The sequence below is a fragment of the Prinia subflava genome, chromosome 13 (assembly GCF_021018805.1).
Source record: "Prinia subflava isolate CZ2003 ecotype Zambia chromosome 13, Cam_Psub_1.2, whole genome shotgun sequence".
Classification (NCBI taxonomy): Eukaryota; Metazoa; Chordata; class Aves; order Passeriformes; family Cisticolidae; genus Prinia; species Prinia subflava.
This window is the reverse complement of record NC_086259.1, coordinates 1,620,512-1,638,921: the sequence shown is the minus strand read 5'-3', so window position 1 is coordinate 1,638,921 and position 18,410 is coordinate 1,620,512. Positions and strand designations below refer to the sequence as shown.

Genomic DNA, 18,410 nt, shown 5'->3' with positions numbered 1-18,410 from the left:
GATGCTACCATTACACGTGTGGATGGCAGTGTTACTGCTGTCATTGCTCCTTAAGCTCCAGACAGTCTGCTGTGGGGGCATAAAACAATTTTCATTTTAGTTTTTTCAAAAACCAGCCTTGTCATATGAATGTGAATCAGTTGTTAATTGCATTAGAAAAGTTTGACCTAAACAGGGAAAATGGAGTTGCAGAGATGAATAATTTGGAGCCTCAAGATAGAATCACTTCTTTAGATTTAAGTTGTTGAATCCTCTGTATGGAATTTGATATTCTTTGTGAAAAGTAAACTAGAATAAAATGCCAGCGATGATGACAAGTTTCTGATGTACTTATATCAAAGTACATTGGAAAAGGCATTGGCAGTTTAATTTCAGCAGGATTTTATGTTTTGCAGCTTGAAAGAAGCTTTCAGATCCATTTGTAATGTGGTGATAAATGTCATTTTGTAGGCTTGCCTGGCCCTCTTGCTTACACTGTACTCCTTTAGGAAGGTCTCCAAATGACCGATTCTAAATGTCAGAGGTCAGCGGGATTAATTAATGAGCACATCTGACCCCATAAATCATAGACCATCATGTGCCATCCATGTAGTCTTCAAGTATGGTACTAAGGAAGTACAAAATGTGTGTCTGAAAAAGCCTAACCTGGATTATAAGAAATGAAAGGGAATATTCTATTATTAAATACATCTTTGGCTTCTTGTTCTGATGGTTAGGTCTCCTATAATTATTTAGCTTCATTTTGAATATGACTTCTGTCTTAACCTGGCAGCTATGGATTTTGTTTTGCTGTTAATTTTGTTGGTTTTCTGATGTTAAGCTTTTAAAACAACCAGTAGTTTTAATTGTTTGAACTCTGGAGTCTTCATGTACACAGCTCAGTCTTTTTAATATTCAAAGCTATTTAGGTTCTTTTGATTCATACTGTGAGAAATTCTCCTCCTTTCACTAACTTCTGTGGCTCTTCTCTGTATCCTGTCCAATTTTTCAACATTCTTTTAAAAATGTGGATACTGGAACAGGACACAGCATTCCACTGTCCCTTGCAAAGATAAGACACCTGTCGTGTCCATGTGTCCAAAGGAGTGCAAAAGTGATTTTTCTTCCTTGTTTTGGTCGTAGCAGCATCTCTTGAGATACTTGCCTACAGTAATCACTAAGTTCTTCCGAATTATTTCTTCTAGGATTTTGTCTCTGTTTTTCAGGTCCTTCCTGTAGATAACCAGATGTACTCTGGTAGTAAAATACTCAACTTGATCTTGAGTTGAATTAATTTGTATATTTTTAATTATCTGAGGGCTGCCCTCCTCTCAATATTTAGTTTCCCCATTGTTGGTGACACACATATATTTACATAGAGACTTGGTGGAAGTGTTGAAGCTGGATCTGTTGCAGATACAGTGAGACTTCCCCTCTAGTAAGAAAAAGGTTTGTGCAGGTGAGAACCACAGCTTGCGTTGGCAACTGCAGGAGCACAGTTAGGGCTGTAAACTCAGAGCTGCGGAGGGGCATGCTTGGAGAAATTGTGTAGTGCCATTTATTTTCTAATACCTCTAGTTATATAAAGTTTAAACTTCATCTCTGCAAAGCAAAAGTTATATAATTAAAACTGCAAAAGTTAGTTAATAGAATTTGGATTTTTTTTATGCCCTAAGTGTCAGGTAGCATCTATCTCAGTGAGCTTGAGCAGGGATAAAAAAATCAAAGGCAGATGAAAAATTGGTAGGAATTTGTGAGACCCACAATTTACTTTTGGTTTTTTTGCTGTTTGATTAGAGTTTGGGTCTGACTGGGCTTGGGACATCTGGACATGAGAGTGGAAGTGGCCATGAGCCATGGGAGCCTCTCCGATTCCTTGGGAAAGTCCCTGTTTGAGATGAGGATCAGGCCACGGTGATGCCTCGTGCTGGCTGGACACTCAGTTTTGATAACCAGCTGTTGCTGAGTCAGTACCCTCAAAATAGAGTGTTTTCTGTGAGTAACACACTGCCAGAATCTTCCATTCCTGCAGTTACTTTCTGCAGCATTCTATAATTGTGGCTTGAAGAGGAGATGTTTTGGGGCTGGCTGGATGGCACCGTTCCCTTCAAAGTCCTTGTGCTGTGTAACTGGAACATAGTTGTGGGATTCACATCCAGCAGAGTAAATTTAGAGTTAAGTCTTCTAAGCCTGACTTCTCATTGTACTTCACAAGATGCACTTCGGGGAAAAAATAAAATAATTATTTAAAGATGGAAAAAGTGAAGGAGCTGTAACAGGAAGTGAGCTTGCTTTGCATGTGGGAGAAGAGAGTCAAGCAGAACAAATTGTCCTTTAATTCTAATAATTGTGATTGTTTTTATATGCTGGGAGTTGTCATGTTCACTGTGGTTTTGTTCTGTGTGGGTTTTTTGGTGTTTTTTCTTTACCTCAAGACTGTAAGTTGCACAGCAATCTTGAATTCAGGTTTTCTTTCCATCCTTTCTGTCTATGGTAGTATTCACTTCTCACTGATTTGATGTTTGTGTTGAATTGTCCTTTCTTCGTCCCTCTACACTGACCTCATCTGTTTGTTCACGGTAGTTATGTGGTTTGGGAATGGTGTTGCCCAATTTAGTGGGAGGATGCAGACAGTGCAGTGTCCTTACATGTCAAATGTGAAAGCTGTGCTGATAACACACTGAGCACCTTGTCCTGAAAGATTCTAGGCTTTGTTTCTTCTATTATTTACACCCTTGAATATTTTTTCCCTCGAGTCTGATCAGTTAGTCTTGCATTGATGTAATTATTTTTGTGCAAATACCTGCCATTCAGAGTTCTTCCTTTGGTTCCAGTGACGTGTTAATGACCCTGGTTGAGGTGAGGCAGGGCAGCATCACCATCTGAACACCAGTGACATGTGCAGCACGTGTGACAGGAGTTGTGTATAGCAAGTTGTTTTTCTTTGCTTGGAGCAAAGCAGTTTTCCCTGAGTGTATTGCTGTGTGTGTGTTCTAAAATGTCTGCTTGAAACATCAGTTTTATGCAGTAAATAGGTAAAAATCTCTGTTCTTACACTGCTGGCAGTTGTTACTCACAGAAGTGGTACAGGACATGCAGCTTTGTTCAACGCAGGCCTCAAGGAAGGGGTAGGAAAGCTCCTGGCTGGTGTGAGGGCAGGGCAGGAGCTCTGCTGGGATGTGAGCAGCAGGGGTTCAGCAGTTCAGCCAGCCTGGCTGGTTCAGCACCAGGCGGGCTGGAGCAGGGTGAGCCCATCCCTGTGCTGACAGAGGTGATGTTCCAGGGCTGCAGGGTGCTCTGGGTGCTGGGAGACTGCAGCTCACACTCTTCCTGGTCCTGTGGGACACCTTGGGAAACTGCAGAGGAACTGGCAAAGGGTTGCTGCACTTCTTGTTCCAACCTTCTGTGTCATCACTTCTCATAAAGCAAACAATCATCATTTAGTAATGCCACTGAATTTGTTTTTTTAGGATCTGGTCAACACTGGACTCAGTACTTTCTTCTTTTTCATTGCCTCTGTAGTACTGGCTGCTTTAAACCATAAAACTGGAGCAGAAATTGCTGCTGTGGTAAGAATTTAAACTTGTTTATATCTAACTTCTACTCATTGATTGAATATACCTGTTGCCTTTGCCATCACAATTTACTTCTACTTTCACAATTTTCTATGAGACAGTTCATATTTTAAGAGTGTTAACATCCTTGGAGCTTTGAAGGCTTTGAGACAAGAACAGCAGAAAAATGACTTGCAGTGAACACTTTACAGTCGAACTTGCCTTTCTCTTTGGTGCCTTACACGATCCTGCTCTATGTTGAAAGCCTATGGAAAAAATAGAGCCAAAAAGTCAGAAGAAATTGAAGCTGCTCACACATAATTTGCTGAGTTCTTGCTCAGTACAGATGATTTTTTGATCTGTGGAGTGAGTGTAGTAGCACTTCAGGGTTTTAAATCAACAGCAGTCAGTTCAAACAAATTAATTTTGGGCGTGAGTTGGCAACCACTTATTATTTTGTTTTTTATTTTCTTTTTAACCTGGTTTTTAAAATTACGTAAGTTCTGCAGAAGCATAGAGAAAAAACTGCAAAGCAGCTGCTTCTCTAGGCTGATGCTCTGGACTTGTCACTTTTTGTGTGCATCCTGAGGAATAAATGAGCTTTTGGATGTAGAGCTGGTTTCTTTACAAGAGGATCGTCCACTGGGGCTCCACTGCAGGATTTAATTGTCATGTTGGTAGTCAGAGAAAACTGCTTTCTGGGATCATTGATCTTAGCCACTTTTGCAGATTCTCTGGTTCATTGAGAAGAAAAACATAATTTCCCAGGCCATTATGTTTTGTCTGTGCAAATAATGTAGGAAACTGAACTTCTGAGGACTTTGCTGTGAAACTACTTGTCTTCTTGTTTTCAAAACTTGTCTGTGACAGCCCTTTGTGCTCCTCGTAGGTGTTTGGTTTCCTGGCAATGGCAGTGTATGCTGTGAACACGTTTTTAGCAGTCAAGAAGTGGCGGGTGAGCAGCAGGCAGCAGAGCAGCCGGCAGAGCAGCGACTACATCCGCGCTCGGACAGAGTCCAGGGAGGTGGTGCATCGCCCCGAGATCCAGCGCCTGGACGCGTGAGAGCCACCCCCAGACGGGACTGGAAGGGAAAGAAGCACTCAGCTCCCTCACGGAATAAGGGTTTTGCTTTATTTAAGGAGGAGAAGGTGGATCCGAGGGTGGCGGAGGATGCCCAGCCCTGCACGCGTGCAGAGATGCGTTGAGCCAGAAGCTGCTGTCGTGGAGGCAGAAAATGTTGGTTGTTCAAAAGGAAGATCCCCTCAAGACCTCCACATCTACATGTGCATATATTATATAGCTTATAGAATATGTAATATATGTCTGTTCTGAAGTATGTCATTGTTTTGGATTAACTGCACAGCAGTTTCCTTCCCTCTGTGAAGATCCACTGTCGCTTCACCTGCCCCACAGACAGCAGCCCTGCCCTGGCTGGCTGAGGGAGGAGGGACAGCCACAGAGCAGACGGAGCCCCTGGATGTGCCCAGGAGCCGGGGGCACTCAGCAATAACTCAGCCAGCGGGGCCTGTCCATCCCAAACTGTCCGTCTGTCCCGCTGCTCCCTGAGCCTCTGCACACCTCCTGGCTGCTGCAGACCCCTCCACGTGTTCCCGTGGCTGCAGCCCGCCGGGAAGGGGCCACTGCCCGCTCTGGACTGGGCTGAGGCTGGGGCGGTCGCGGCTGCCCATGGGTGCACTGAGTGTGGGGAGGGGGTTGTCTGCTCGTGTGGGGACACATTCCAGTTTTCATTCCAAAGTGGGAAAATAAATATGTTTAGGAGATGGGGTGGAGAAAAAGGGCTTAAGGGGCGCAGTAGAAAATGAAAGGGTTGTCATCCTATAGGCTTACATTCCACCCATGGCTTTCTTTTTCTTTTTATTTTTTTCTTCTTTTCTTTTTTTTTAAAGGTTCAGCATTTCTAGAAGTTTTTGCTAGAACTTGCTTTCCCTCTAAGCCCAGGGTAACCAAGAACTAGCAAAAATTTATGTGCTTTTAGAGTGTTCCTAAGGTTGCAATGTTATGATTCATGTAAGGTAAATATTTCTGTTTGGAAGGATGGTTGTTCTAAAATTAAACCCAAATTGGTAGTAGGTAAACCTGATTTTTATTTTAACTGAGTGTTTCTGCAGATTTATTCCCCTTATATTTCTTTGGAAAATTAATTCAGCAAATTGGAAAATAATATGATTGTATTGATTTGTTTAGAAATAGTTGTACTTAGCTGAAGTTTCTTTTATTTTCTGTGTATTTCCAGTGAATGAATTACATTTTCTCTACTCAGAACTCAAATTCAGCAGTAATTAGCTAGACAATGTCACAATATTATTAGGAAGACGTCTCTTGATATTTTTCTGTTTCTTAGGTGTTTTTATCTCTGTAATGCATTATTTGGGATTTGTGTGCCTGTGTGAAGACAGTGCGTGTGGGAGGAGATCTCTGGAGCTGAACTCCTTTGTGGTGTGAGGAAAATGAGAATCTGTGCAATTGGTGGAACTGCTTGCCATGTATGCCTGAGTTTGTGTCCTGCTGGGGCTGCACTGCTCAGGGAGAGTGTAGCACCTGGAGCCTTAAGGACAACGGGCAGTGTATTGTGGATAATTATTTAACCATGAAAACCAAGCTACACCAAACAGGAGATCAGCAGAAGTGCCTGGGCTTGTATAATGCTGGAGGGAGCTGGGATAGTGAAAGTGTGAACCTAATGCTGCAATATTAAAATTGAGCAGCAGAGAATTATTTTGATGTGTGAAAAAAAAGGTGACAAAGGTGATGCCTTTTCATTTTCAATGTATCGACATCTACAGTGCATTTTACCTTAGTGGCTAAGATGGAGATTAAAATTCAGAGCTACTGATGAGGTTAAGAAAAATTTGCATTTTCTTAGTGACTGATGGTTTACCAGTTTCTACAGTAACGATTTATTGTGCTTTATTGGATGTAATGCCAAAGGGAACACCAGTGTAAAAGAAGATTGAACCAACTCTTGGTGTTGGGTTAGAACAGAAACATTCCACAGAGGGCTGTCTCACCTGGGTGCATTCCCTGAGCAGTACATGGCAGTTCCATGACCAGGGTGGTAAGAAATATCAGTTTGTTATTGCCCTGCTGTTTGCCAGCACTGCCCAGGAGCAGTGGCAGAGTTTGCAATGTCAATTACTAAAACACTTTTTAAAAGCAGCACAAGCATACCCAGTCTGGAATTGTAAACTGCCATCAAAGCAGTTTGTATAGATTGTAAAAAAACCCAAGTAAACCCAAACCAGACAAAACCAAAAAAAACCCCAAGCACCCCACACCAAAATCAAACCAAACCCACCTATTGAAATACAAAATACAGTTCTCCAGAAGATCCATGCTTTTAGAGTGAAGCTGCCATCAGCAATCAGGGAACAGGATGGTGTCACCCAGGGATTTTGTCAGGAGTGTGTTCTGTCACTGGCCAGGGCTGAAGGAGCATTGCCAGATCCTCTCCTGTGCTCCCTGAGCTCATTGTGATTGGGGCAGAGCTCTGGGAGCTCTTGCACCTCTCTAAATTTATGAATTAGGTACCTTTCAACCCCCTTACAGCTTTCCTGGCCTAGAAAAGGTAACTTGGGTTTGCTCTGGAGTGAGGTCCCAGCCCCCGCTGAGCTGCAGTGGCAGGAGCAGAGTGGGGCAGTCCCGTCTGCAGTGGGGTCCTTGGGCAGTGGTGCTGGAATAGCCCCGGGGCTGCTGCAGCAGGGGTGAGTTTCCTTCAGCTGGGAATGCCAGTATTTATTACTCACATCATGCCCTGAGCCCAGCACAGCTCTCAGGGGGGAATCCAAAACAGAAAACACTATCTGATTCACTTCATGAAACAAAACCAAATGTGAATGTGTAATTTCCTTATTTTTGGGACCAAAGATGATTTCAGTATTGTACAGTATATACTTTCTAAAAAATCTTAAGCACTTACTGCTCTGCAGAGACATTATTTACTATTTGGATTATATAGAAGGGAAATGAAGTAGCTGTGAGAGACAACTACATTTGAAATATTAAGATCATTTGATGTGTACATGGTTCATTCCCCCAAGTTAATTTTACACAGTGTATTGCGCGGTACTTTTTAAAGACTGTTGTCTAAACTGCAGTCACACAAAAAAACCCTTAAGGAAGAAAAGAGGGTAGAAAGTTTGATTTTTTTCTTTGAACTTGCTTAGAAAAGTGATATTAAATTACTTCTTTCAGCCAGTTAGTCTTACTTACTTGCTAGCACATAGGAATAATTTCTTTTAGTCATTAAGAGTGCTGTTTAGCTCCATAAAGGGACTCAAACCCCACTGTAAATAGAACTAAATTAAAGCAAACAGTTGAACTTGGTAGGAACAGGATGCTTGAAACAGTAATGGTTTGGATGAGTCCCCTTTGGTCAAAGAGAGCCCTTAGACCTGGAATCTATCTGCATTTCTGGGTGTAGAAATGACTGAATTCTGCAGCCTGTGCACAGACATCAAAATATTAAACAGCAGCCTGGAGCTGCTCCTCAGTGCTGGCAGGGTCTGCCCCTCCCTGCTCAGGTTTGTCAGCCTCACCTGAGGTTTGTGCCACGTCCTTGAACGGCCCCAGCAGGAGCTCCTGAAGCCACACAGGAGCTCACTTATGTGTCTGAGTAAAGCCAATTTCTTCTTCCTCTCCGCCTTTTGCTTTCATTTGGAATATTTGTGCCTCATGGATAAATGCATTAATGTTTAATTCTTGCTAAGCTTGTTTGTTGGGCTGTGCAGTGTCTGCTGCAGTGCCAGGAGGATCAAGATGTGTCCAACACCCCTTTATTTCAGCTGTGGTGCTCTTCCCTTTCCTGATGGCCTGGGAGGCTGTGCTGGGTATTCTCTCCTGTGGTACTGTGGAAAGCTGGTGCTGGTGTGAGATTCCTGCTTGGAGCTTGGCAGGGGTGGTGTGATCTGCCTGTGCCTTCTGAGAGACAGGCACTGGCTCCAGAGATCTGAGATGTCAGTCTGTGCTGCTCACTGCATTCAGGAGCACAGCATCAGCAAAGATCTGTGCCTTGGCAGCAGCTCCTCATCTTTCAGTTCTAACGTGTCTTTTACTTGGGATTTCAGCAAAGGAGCAGCCTGTGCTGCTCCCTTAGTGGCTTTGTCTCGTGTTGTGACAAACACTCCTGTGTGTGTGTGTCACCCTGCGGCTCACAGCACGCTCTGGTGTTGTTTCACCTCTCTCTATTCCAGTGCTGCTTCTGGAAGGAGGAGGGGAAGGTTCCCACTCCTCTCTAAGGCAGTAGTTTACTTTCTCCTTGTGAATTATTCTGTCCCATGTGCTGATTGTCCCTCCCCCAGGGCAGAATCAGTGGTTCATGAGGTGCTGTGGGTCTGCTGCAGGCTGAGTTCTGAGTCAGTTAACCACCAGCTTTTCAGGAGCTTTAAGGTCCCTAAATGAATTTGACATTTGTCACCCCTCTGCTCTTTTGGGGGTGTGCAGGCACAGGAAATGCTTACTTAATCTGTGGCTTTATTAATGCAATCCTTTCTTCCCCCCTCTGCCTTAGGCCTATTTCTGTATCTGTTATTTTCTTGTCTCATGCCAACTTTGTAATAATTTCTACTTGATTTTTTTTGTGAGGGAAAAAAACTCACCAAAAATCTAAAATAAGCAAGAATAATGGTTTTAGGACATAAATAAAAAATGAAACCAAAATTGATAGCATTTCATGTAGTGTAGGAAATAATGTCATCTCTCCTACTCAGCTGGGATACTGAACAGCTTTGTCCATGGAGGAGCATTAAGAACAGTTCCTGTCCTGAAGGCTCTGGACTTAAAAATCTTCAGCAGGCATTCCAGATAATAAAGAGGCACAGTCTGGTAAGGAATTGGGGATGTGAGAAGGACACTTGACAATCCAGTGCTGTCAAAGTGAGACATGAGCAGTAAGAACCCGCAGTGGCCACAGCAGTCGTGGTGATCTCGGGGGCTGGGGAAGGGCTGGGGTTGTTCAGGCTCAGCTTCAGAGGGTGCAGAGAGGATCCAGGCTGCTCCCTGCTCAGTCCCACAGGGAGGAGTAAAGCCAATGGCTGGCACTCCTGAAAATCAGGCACTGGGCTCTTGTTATTTGTAGCATGAAATAAGGAATGGACTGTTCATTGTCTGGAGGGCCAGTAAAGCTCAGAATTACTGTGCAGATAGAGGTGTCCTGTGTGTGAGTTTTAATGGCAACAAAAGCATTTTTAAATGATCCTGAAATCAGTACAAAAATGCACAGAATGTGTGAAAATACTTTGTAGAAATTATGCCGTGTTCCTCTCTTTATTTTGACAGAGGGAGTTGGTTAAAATGAATTTATACAAATACTCAGGAAATCTCTGAATGACATTATAGAGGGTTTTCCTGGTATATTATTTTCCCTATCAGCCACTTGGCTACCTCGATAGATTTGCTTGACCAGGTCAGAGTGGTGCTGTCCAACCTGAAAGGGTTCCCTTGTTTTGGGGTGGTGTTTTTTTTGTTGTGTTTTTTTGGAGGGGTTTGTTTGTTTGTTTGTTTTTGGTTTTTTGTTTTTTGTGTGTGTGTGTTGTATATCAAAAATCTGTCTATAATTTAACCATTCCTATGCTAAAAATAATCTTTAAAAAAATCTGCTTACACTGTGATTTCTGGTAGCCTTTAATTTAGAGTCTACAACACAATCTAATTTTCTTTTGCAGCTTTCAGAAGTGTTCTTATATACGCCCAGAAATGAAAGTTGTCTATTTATCATAGGAATGTGATTAGATAAAGTAACCTATCTGGAATCCCAGTGCAGCTCTTTCATATGTGCTGGATGGACGAGTTAGTGAAATTGCCTTTTAATCTCTATGGGTTAATAAATATTTTTTTATAACTAGCCACAGATATTCCTTTTTAAATTATACTTGGCAAACAGAAGATATTTAATTTTATATACAAGATACATAGTTACCTTGATTGACATATTTATAACCTAGACCTTTGTGTTTACTATGAAGGTTTTATCTGTATCCCGTGGAACTTCATGGGTAAAACTTTAAAAAGCCAGTTAGCATTTATGGAAGGACATGGGAACTTTCTTCATGGCCTCAGAATGAGGACATAGGAGGATTTAAAAGGCAATAGCCAGATTGTTTTACAGAGTGTCTGGAGAGGTTCTTATTTTTTGATTGGGGCTGGTCCCTGCAGCTATTTTAATAACATCTGGATGTGAGTAACAGAATGGAATATGAGCATCTGCCTCTTCTGACTGTCACAGGCTGTTGTCTAGAGCACAGGAAATTTCAGGGTATTGTATTGTTCTGCTTTGGACAAATGTCTCAATAGACGTTATTTAATTAAAATCTTCATGTGTCTGAAAGAAAACATCCTCTCTTAACTAGGCTGATTTATCACTTTTGGTACCCTTTTAATCCCAAAAGTAGTGTTGTCGAAATATTTTTAATGATGTTCCAGCTAATCCTGATGCCTGCAGGTTAAAGTGGTCCTGGCTAGAACCCTTTTATTACAACAATTGCTACCTTCATTTTTCTACTGTTTCTACTTTAATCTTGAATGTTTACCAGTTTCTATTGTCGGATCTTGTGGAGGGAGAGTGTCTCAGCACTACAGCTCATCCAGCTTTAACTCATACAGCACAGTCCTGGAGTAAGAAAATATTTTGAATTATATATTGTGGCAAATTTATTGCATTTTGAAATGATTTCTGTACTTTAGACACAACATTTATGACACAATAGGACAAATGACTTTGCTGATCATTATATCTGTCTAGACTTACTCTCTTCTGTGTTAGTGTCATTTTGAAACTATTTGTATATGTTGAAGTTTGTAAGGGTTCAGGAACCCACAATAAAATAGTAAAGTATGTATTTATTTCTCATTATAATGCTCGAATTTGATTTGGAAATCGACACTCTGTCTTTTCACAGAATTGTAAACAAATACCGAAAAACTGCTTCACCTAGGGTGCCTTCCATGTGTGGTACAGACACTTGTCATTCACAGGAATAGAGATGTAAATTTATTAATGCAGTAAACACTGTTTTTGTAACGTGAGTCACTAACGGAGCTCTGGCCTCGTTGTGCTTTGTTCCCACCAACTCCAGGTTTATGGCTGCCGTGGTCACTGCCTTCCCTCCGTGTGTGCACTGAGTGTGACCCCTGGGAATCTGGGTTGCCTCTCCTTTGCTCTGCCCTTGGCTGCCCCCGAGCACATCTCTGGTGCTCCGGATTCCCTTCCTCGGGCCCTGTGGAGGGTGCTCAGTGTGGGGTCTGTGTTCTCAGGGCTGCTCTGGCTCCTCTAGACAGACTCTGCAGCCCAATCCAAACATTCCAACTCTAGCTCATAATTCATGACTTACAGCTTCTGAGGAGGGAGCATCCATGCCTGACCAAAAGACTTTATCCCTCTGTGTTACAGGTGCTGTACTGACAGGTTTGTAATTGCAAACAGCTCAGAGGTATTATGGAAATACCAGGTTAGAATTCCATTCAGGCTGAGCAAAGGGGATGCAATTCTCCTTTCATCATGAGCACAAGTCTGCCATGCAATACCCTTGGTACTTTGCTTTTGGAATAAAACCTGCAATGTCCCGTCCTGGAGAGCCCTCAGTGCATCTCTTGGTGTGGTGCGAGGGCAGCTCCCGGCTCTTGTCCTGCCCTGCCCTGGGCGGTGCCCCTCGCCCCAGGGGCGGCAGGCCAGGGCTGTCCTGAGCACCAGACCCTGCTGCAGGACTGGAGGGTTCCAGCAGGCAGCACATTCCCCTGGAGACTGTTCACAGCCCTGGAGGATCTCCCACTGTCCACTGGGCTCCGGCATTCCAGCAGAGCCCGAGCCTGGTGCTGCAGCAGCTGCTCCAAGGCACTGCCTCCAGCTGGGAGCCCCTTCCTGCCGTGCCCACAGCTGGAACTCACTGCTGGCACAGCAGCAGCTGCCAGCTCTGGGTGGGAAAGGTGTCCTGGGAATGCTTGACCAAGCTCAAAGCCAAGGTACTCCACAAAAAAACACAACCTCCAGCTTGTTTCCACACCAGTAACCATCTTTCAGTTGTGTTCCTTCTGTTGGTGTCTGTCCTAATCAAAAAACACAAGCTGAAGAATTGTAAAGTCTTGCAATACACAAAGCGATCTTGGTTTTAAAATCCATGCTGTTGCAGCGTAATTTAAGTGGTGTATTTATCAGTTTTAAATGTCATTTTGCTTTTCCAGTCTTTTGTATATGGGCACAATACTTTTTGTAATTTTTTTTAATTTAGTTGTCTTTCTGTCTTTTCTTTCTGGTATTGGAAGATTTGAGCTCTCTGGGTTTCCACGGTACTCTTCTGATCATTCTTCATAGTGGTAAAAGTCTGTATTTTTGTATGTAGGAGAAATGGTAGTTTTCTAACACTTAGTCCAATCAATATAGTACAGAATCATTTGTGAAGGACTTCCTGTTTAATAAATGGACATATTAAAGTACTAAAACAGTGTAAACATGTAAATCTTATCTGTAAACGTGGTCTGGGGAGGGGTAATTTTCTTCCCAGTGGCTGGTGTGGGGCTGTTTTGGATGGGTGTTGATAATTCAGAGATGTTTTTGTTCTTGTTGAGCTCACCCAGAGCCAAGGCCTTTCTTGCCCCTTGTGCAGCCATGCTGGGGAGGGGCTGGGGGTGCCTGGGAGGTTGGGGGGAGACAGCCAGGACAGGTGACCCCACCTGACCACAGGGGTATCCCACACCTTGTGGCATCAGTGTGTGAAGGGGGAAGAAGGAGGAAGGGACATGTTTGGAGTGATGGTGTTTGTCTTCCCAAGCCACCCTTCCAGGGGATGTGGCCCTGCTCTTCTGGAGGTGCTGAACACCTGCCTGCCCAGGGGAACCAATCCCTTCTTTTGCTTTGCTTGTGTGCACTGCTTTTGCTTTCCCTGATAAATTGTCTTTATCTCAACACAGGAGTTTTCTCACTTTTCACCTCCCCATTCTCTGCCTCGTCTCACTGAGAGAGTAAATCCTGTGTGGGGCTGGGGGCTGCTGGGGTGAAACCACCCCCAGAGGCAGCAGAACCCCTCAGTGCAGTTCTGGGGGCGTTCCCGGGTTCATAACTTGGTCAGGCAGCTGTAAAATGCCCTTTGTGTGTGGTACAGCGTGGGTGAAACACCCAGCAGGGCAGCCCTGGCTGGGGCTGCCCCTGGGACACTCCTGGGGCAGGGGCCAGCCAAGGGAGAGGCCTTGGGGAGAGGGCAGCGGAGCAGAGGGAGGTGGAACTGCTCTGCTGCTCACCTGCATGTGAGTGGTTCCGGGGCACTGCCGTGGGCTGCAGGGCTCCATCCTGGGTGCTGCACCTGCCCATTTGGGACTGGAAAGGGATTTGGGGCTGAAATGCCCCGGGATTTGGGGCATTTCTCTGCTGCCTCATGAGCTGGAGGTTGTAAGCGATGCTGGTGGGATTTTTGGTTTCCAGGTGCTTTGGGCAGGAGGTGGAAGCACTGAATCAATACAGGTGAGAACTGTGGAAGGGCACAGAGGGATGGGTGAGTTTGAAGAGATTTGGGAATGTGGATGCTGCCCTCAGAACACTGGGGAGGGATCAGGGGCGTGTGAGGAGGTGGCACAAAGGAAGGATGCCCTGAGGGAGCCAGAGGCTCTTACACGAGGCCGGTTCATTTTGCCTGTGTGGGGCTGTCAGCAGCACTGTGGCATTACCCAGGTGCTCCTGGGTCAGGAGAAGCTTCAGCAGCTGTCAAATTAAAAAAAAAAAAAAAAAAAAAAAGTGTAACTTTTAGATACTGGGTATCTTTTCTTCCAGAAGGACTGTAATTAATTTATTCATGGATCAGTCTACGAAAATGTGATGGGCTGTGTCCAAAATCCATAAAAGAAAAGGACAAGTATTTCCTGGCGAAAATTAATGTTGGAATCAGTATTTTCATGGAAATAGATTTTAAAATTGACTTATTTTAAAAATCAACTAAAACCAACCAAAAAACCCCCACAAAAGCAATAGCAACAAAAAACCAAACCAAACAAAGAAATCAACCAACCAAAAAAAAAAAAAAATCCCTAACAACAACCCCAAACCAAAAAACCTCTACCCAAACTTCTCTCCAAAGCCCCAAACAAAACCACACTTGAATTTTCTGGGTAGCACTACTTTACTTTCTGACCTGGAAGGTTTACAAAACACTGAACACTGAATTCTTCCAGGAAAGGAATGTCCTAGGTGACTATCTGTGTTCTCTGTGGATTTTTTGATGCATTCCTGTTTATTTATTCATGACTTTTTAAAGATCCTGACTTTTAAGCCAATATTCCATGCAAAAAGGTGTCTCAAGCATCTTGTAACAAGATTCACATTTTCAGTGCTTACCTAAATTTCTTCTGCTTCTTTGATGCATTCTCTCTCAGAGGATTAAAGGGTGGCCAGGTGCTGTGCACGTGCTGCCCCGTGTGGCATTTGCCCTTTGTACCCTGGTGCAAACCCGGAGTGCAGCCATGCACTGATATTGTTTCTGATCAGAGCTGTGCCCAGGGAACATCCTCAGCAGAAGGACCATGAGTGGAGCCAGGGGCTTGCTGAACAGGGCATCCAGCTGAGTTCTGCTTTCCAGCCCACCAGGCTGTTCTCCACCACCACAGCAGCTGGGATGCTCTGCTCTTCCTTGGTGTCCTGGGAGTGACTGTCAGATGCAAATTGAAGCCTTGAGGAACTTCAGCATCAAGTGAAAATCACAGTTAGGTGGAGTAATGGACAGAGTGTTCAAAGGACAAGAGAGCCTCTTACTTCAGTCAGAATCTAAAAAAGCTGCTTGGAAAGGTATTTGAATTCCTTGGAAAGGTCTTTTGAATTCCTTAACGTCACTTGTCCAAAAATCACTGCACAAGTCTGAACAAGTCCACAGATAAATGTAAAAGCTTGGTAGGAGGGAGAGCCCTTCAGGCAGGTGAGAGCTGTGTGAACTCACCTGAGGTGCCACTTTCCCTTCCTGTCAGTGGCTTCGAGGTCATGGAACTTCTGGCATTGTTTCTACACAGATTTGTCCACACTTGGGTTTGGAAACTCCTTCTCAGGCAGGCCCAGGAATCCAGGTGGCCGTGGCTGTGCAGGAGCTGCAGTGAGGGCAGGGATTGGGCTCTGGGGGCTTCGGAAGCAGCTCCTCCACAGGACACGAGTGGTTGTGATTGGAAAGAGGTGTCTGACAAGGCCACTGAAATCAGGACTTAACTAAGGGCTCTACACTGCAGGTGATGTGTTGTGTTTGTCTCCTGAAACCTGAACTGCAGAGAAACCAGCGCTCCCAGCACCCTTTTGATGTTGTCAGTTGAGGAAAAACAAGCAAACAAATAAAAAACCCAAAAAGCCAAGCTGACTTTGACTTTTCCTCCACGTGCCCCAGACCCTGAGCTTGGTGCAGTATTTGTGGCAGAATATGGGCAGAAGACCCCAGAGTCAGCTCCTTCCACCCCAATCCAAACTGGCTTTGAAGTAATTATTTTAAATCTAATTTTCTGAAATTATAATCCTAAAATACAGAGCCATGTTTTGTTTCAGTAATGGGAACAGATCTTTTTTAATAGAAGGCTGGGATCTTACAGAAGTCCTTGATCCTGGGAGCAAACTGCTTTGAAATAAACGAAGTCATCAAGTACTCAAAAGCCAGTAATGAAATTCTCTGGGCAGGCACCTCACTGCAAGCTGCTAAAGCAGTCCTGAGGCAACTAAGGAACATTTTGTTTGCTGCCTGTTTCTTTTAATCCAACATGGAAAAAATGACCAGAAAACCCCTGTATTATTTTGGGTGTGTGAAGCGTGAACCCCAAGGGGACTTTGTTGTTCACAGGATTATTGGTTGCCAAGAGGGAGCACTGCATCCCCAATGTCTACTCAATATTTAGAACTAATTCTTGGTTAAATTTTTTCGTCTTGTGCTCTAAGGAAGAGGTTTGTCCTGTGGCTGGTCCCCAGGGCTGGCTCTGAGCTGTGTCCTCTCCCCAGCACAGATTTAGGATTCCTTAAGTCACTGTCCCTTGTGCTGGGCAGAGGCAAAGCAGCAAAATCAAGTCTTCAAATAAGTAAAGACACCCAACACTTCTATTAAAAGAGGTTTAATCCAGCATGGTTTCTAAATATTAACCATGTCTCCAGCTGTGACATGCAGTACATTTTTTACTTAAAGGGAAATACAAAATGAGTACAAAAATGAGCCCAGGTCCCCTGAACATCACAGTGTGTGCCAGTAAAATATGACAAGGGAAAGAAACATGGGAGTTTGTACAGGGAAAGGTCCAAAGAGATCTTTCTTATAAATCAAAGATTATCTGTCACATTTAGATGCAACCACTTGTTTTGCATTTACTCTCTCAGTGGTCAGGAAGCAGGAGGTGTAGGAGCTGCCTGCCTGCCAGCTCTGAGCCTGAGCAGCACCCCCTGCTCCCTGCCAGCTCCCCTGTCCAGCTGGCAGCTGCCACAGGGAACTGGAACCCAGGTGCTGATTTTATTCCAAAGGAAATCTGCCTTTATTGTTTTATCCCTGTTTTTCACTTACTCTGTTAGTACCATCTGCTCGCCTTTTAATCACACCTGTTCTGATACTGTATTCATTTTTGAAAAATCCATGCAGGTGTCTTTGCCACAGACCTGTCTGATGCCATCTGTGAGGAGTATGCCATGCTCTTCCCAAGCATTCCCAAGTGTTTATAAATGGACACAGATATTGCAGGTTGTGCTACCTGTGAGAACAGCTTGTAAATTCTGAGGGCTTTTCCCCGGAATACAACACCACAAGATAAATCACATTCTTCCAGGGGTGAAAAACCAACCCACCCCACCCACACTGAAAAAAGGGGCTGGGGAGATGAATTCATGGCAGACATTCTGTAGTTTGGGGTTGGTTTCTTGGCCTTTCCCCAGTGGGGAGGAGGCACTCCTGGCCTCCTGGGGCCTGTGCACCCTCAGTGTGGCAGCACCAGTGTCCAGTGGCACCAGTCTGGTGCTGGTGTCAGGGCAGCCCCAGTGGCCTCAACACAGAGCAGACATCAGGCACTGCTGCCTGGGGCACAAACACCTGCAGGATCCCCAGGCAGCTCCTGTGGGGAGCTGTTTTCCAAGCCTGCTTTCCCTGGCTATGCAAACACTCACAGTGGCTTCCACAGAAACAGGGCAGGGCTGCCCAGAGCTGCCACACCTGTTCCAGCCCACCCTGTGGTGAAATTGCAGCAGAGGGGATGTGACTCCAACCAAGCAGCTTAAAACAAGGGATACTGAATGTTTGACGAGCCAGCTGCTCTGCAGCACCATTATACTTGCAGGTTTGCTCTTGCTGCAGATTTCCAGTTATCACTTTTCCTTGTCACAGACAGACAGGAGATACAAAGGTAGGGAAACCAATGTGTTAACTGTGATCCCTGCCTTCAGTGCTTGTGAGTACTCAGACTTTGGATAAAGAAATACTGTTAGTTAATGAAGAAAAATACAAACAGATGCATCCAAACCTCTCTTCTTTGGCACATCAAGAAGTATAAAAGCTCTGAATGTTAAAGGTTTGGAATTATGAAAGCACATTAAAAGCTGTAAATGTTAAAAATGCTCTTCCTATTTCCTCAGGACATGGATGTGCTGAGTGGGGAGGGGCAGCAGAGAATCGAGCTGTGTTGCTTGCACAGAACCACTGTTGGATCTGTAGTTGTCAAGGAGTGATTAATGTCTCCTTTTCCACATCACTGCCCTGTATGTGCTCTGGTGATTCCATAAACAGTGAGGTGGAAAGGGGCTGAAAAGAGGAGATATCTCAATTGGCAGTGCATTCAGCAAAGAGGAAAGTGCTTGATCATCTTCCCTTCATGCTTGGTTCTTCAGTCTGAGTCAGAGTCGGAGTCCTCATCTGAGGGGTGAAACAAGGAACAAAAGTGAAAAT

At 44.2% G+C, this 18,410-nt stretch overlaps 2 protein-coding genes across 3 annotated transcripts in view; one reads left to right on the top strand and one right to left on the bottom strand.

Annotated features, from left to right (window-relative positions):
• CMTM4 (CKLF like MARVEL transmembrane domain containing 4) overlaps positions 1-12,993 on the top strand; it is a 37,236-nt gene extending 24,243 nt beyond the window's left edge. Inside the window, exons 3-4 of the mRNA XM_063411112.1 lie at positions 3,450-3,548; positions 4,423-12,993. Coding sequence (XP_063267182.1) covers positions 3,450-3,548; positions 4,423-4,596 — 273 coding nt within the window. The 3' untranslated portion in view covers positions 4,597-12,993. The remainder of the gene's footprint in view (positions 1-3,449; positions 3,549-4,422) is intronic.
• CMTM3 (CKLF like MARVEL transmembrane domain containing 3) overlaps positions 11,106-18,410 on the bottom strand; it is a 40,900-nt gene continuing 33,595 nt past the window's right edge. For both annotated transcript variants that reach the window (XM_063411128.1, XM_063411129.1), the window contains exon 5: positions 11,106-18,377. In XM_063411128.1, the coding sequence (XP_063267198.1) occupies positions 18,349-18,377 (29 nt within the window). In that variant the 3' untranslated portion in view covers positions 11,106-18,348. The remainder of the gene's footprint in view (positions 18,378-18,410) is intronic.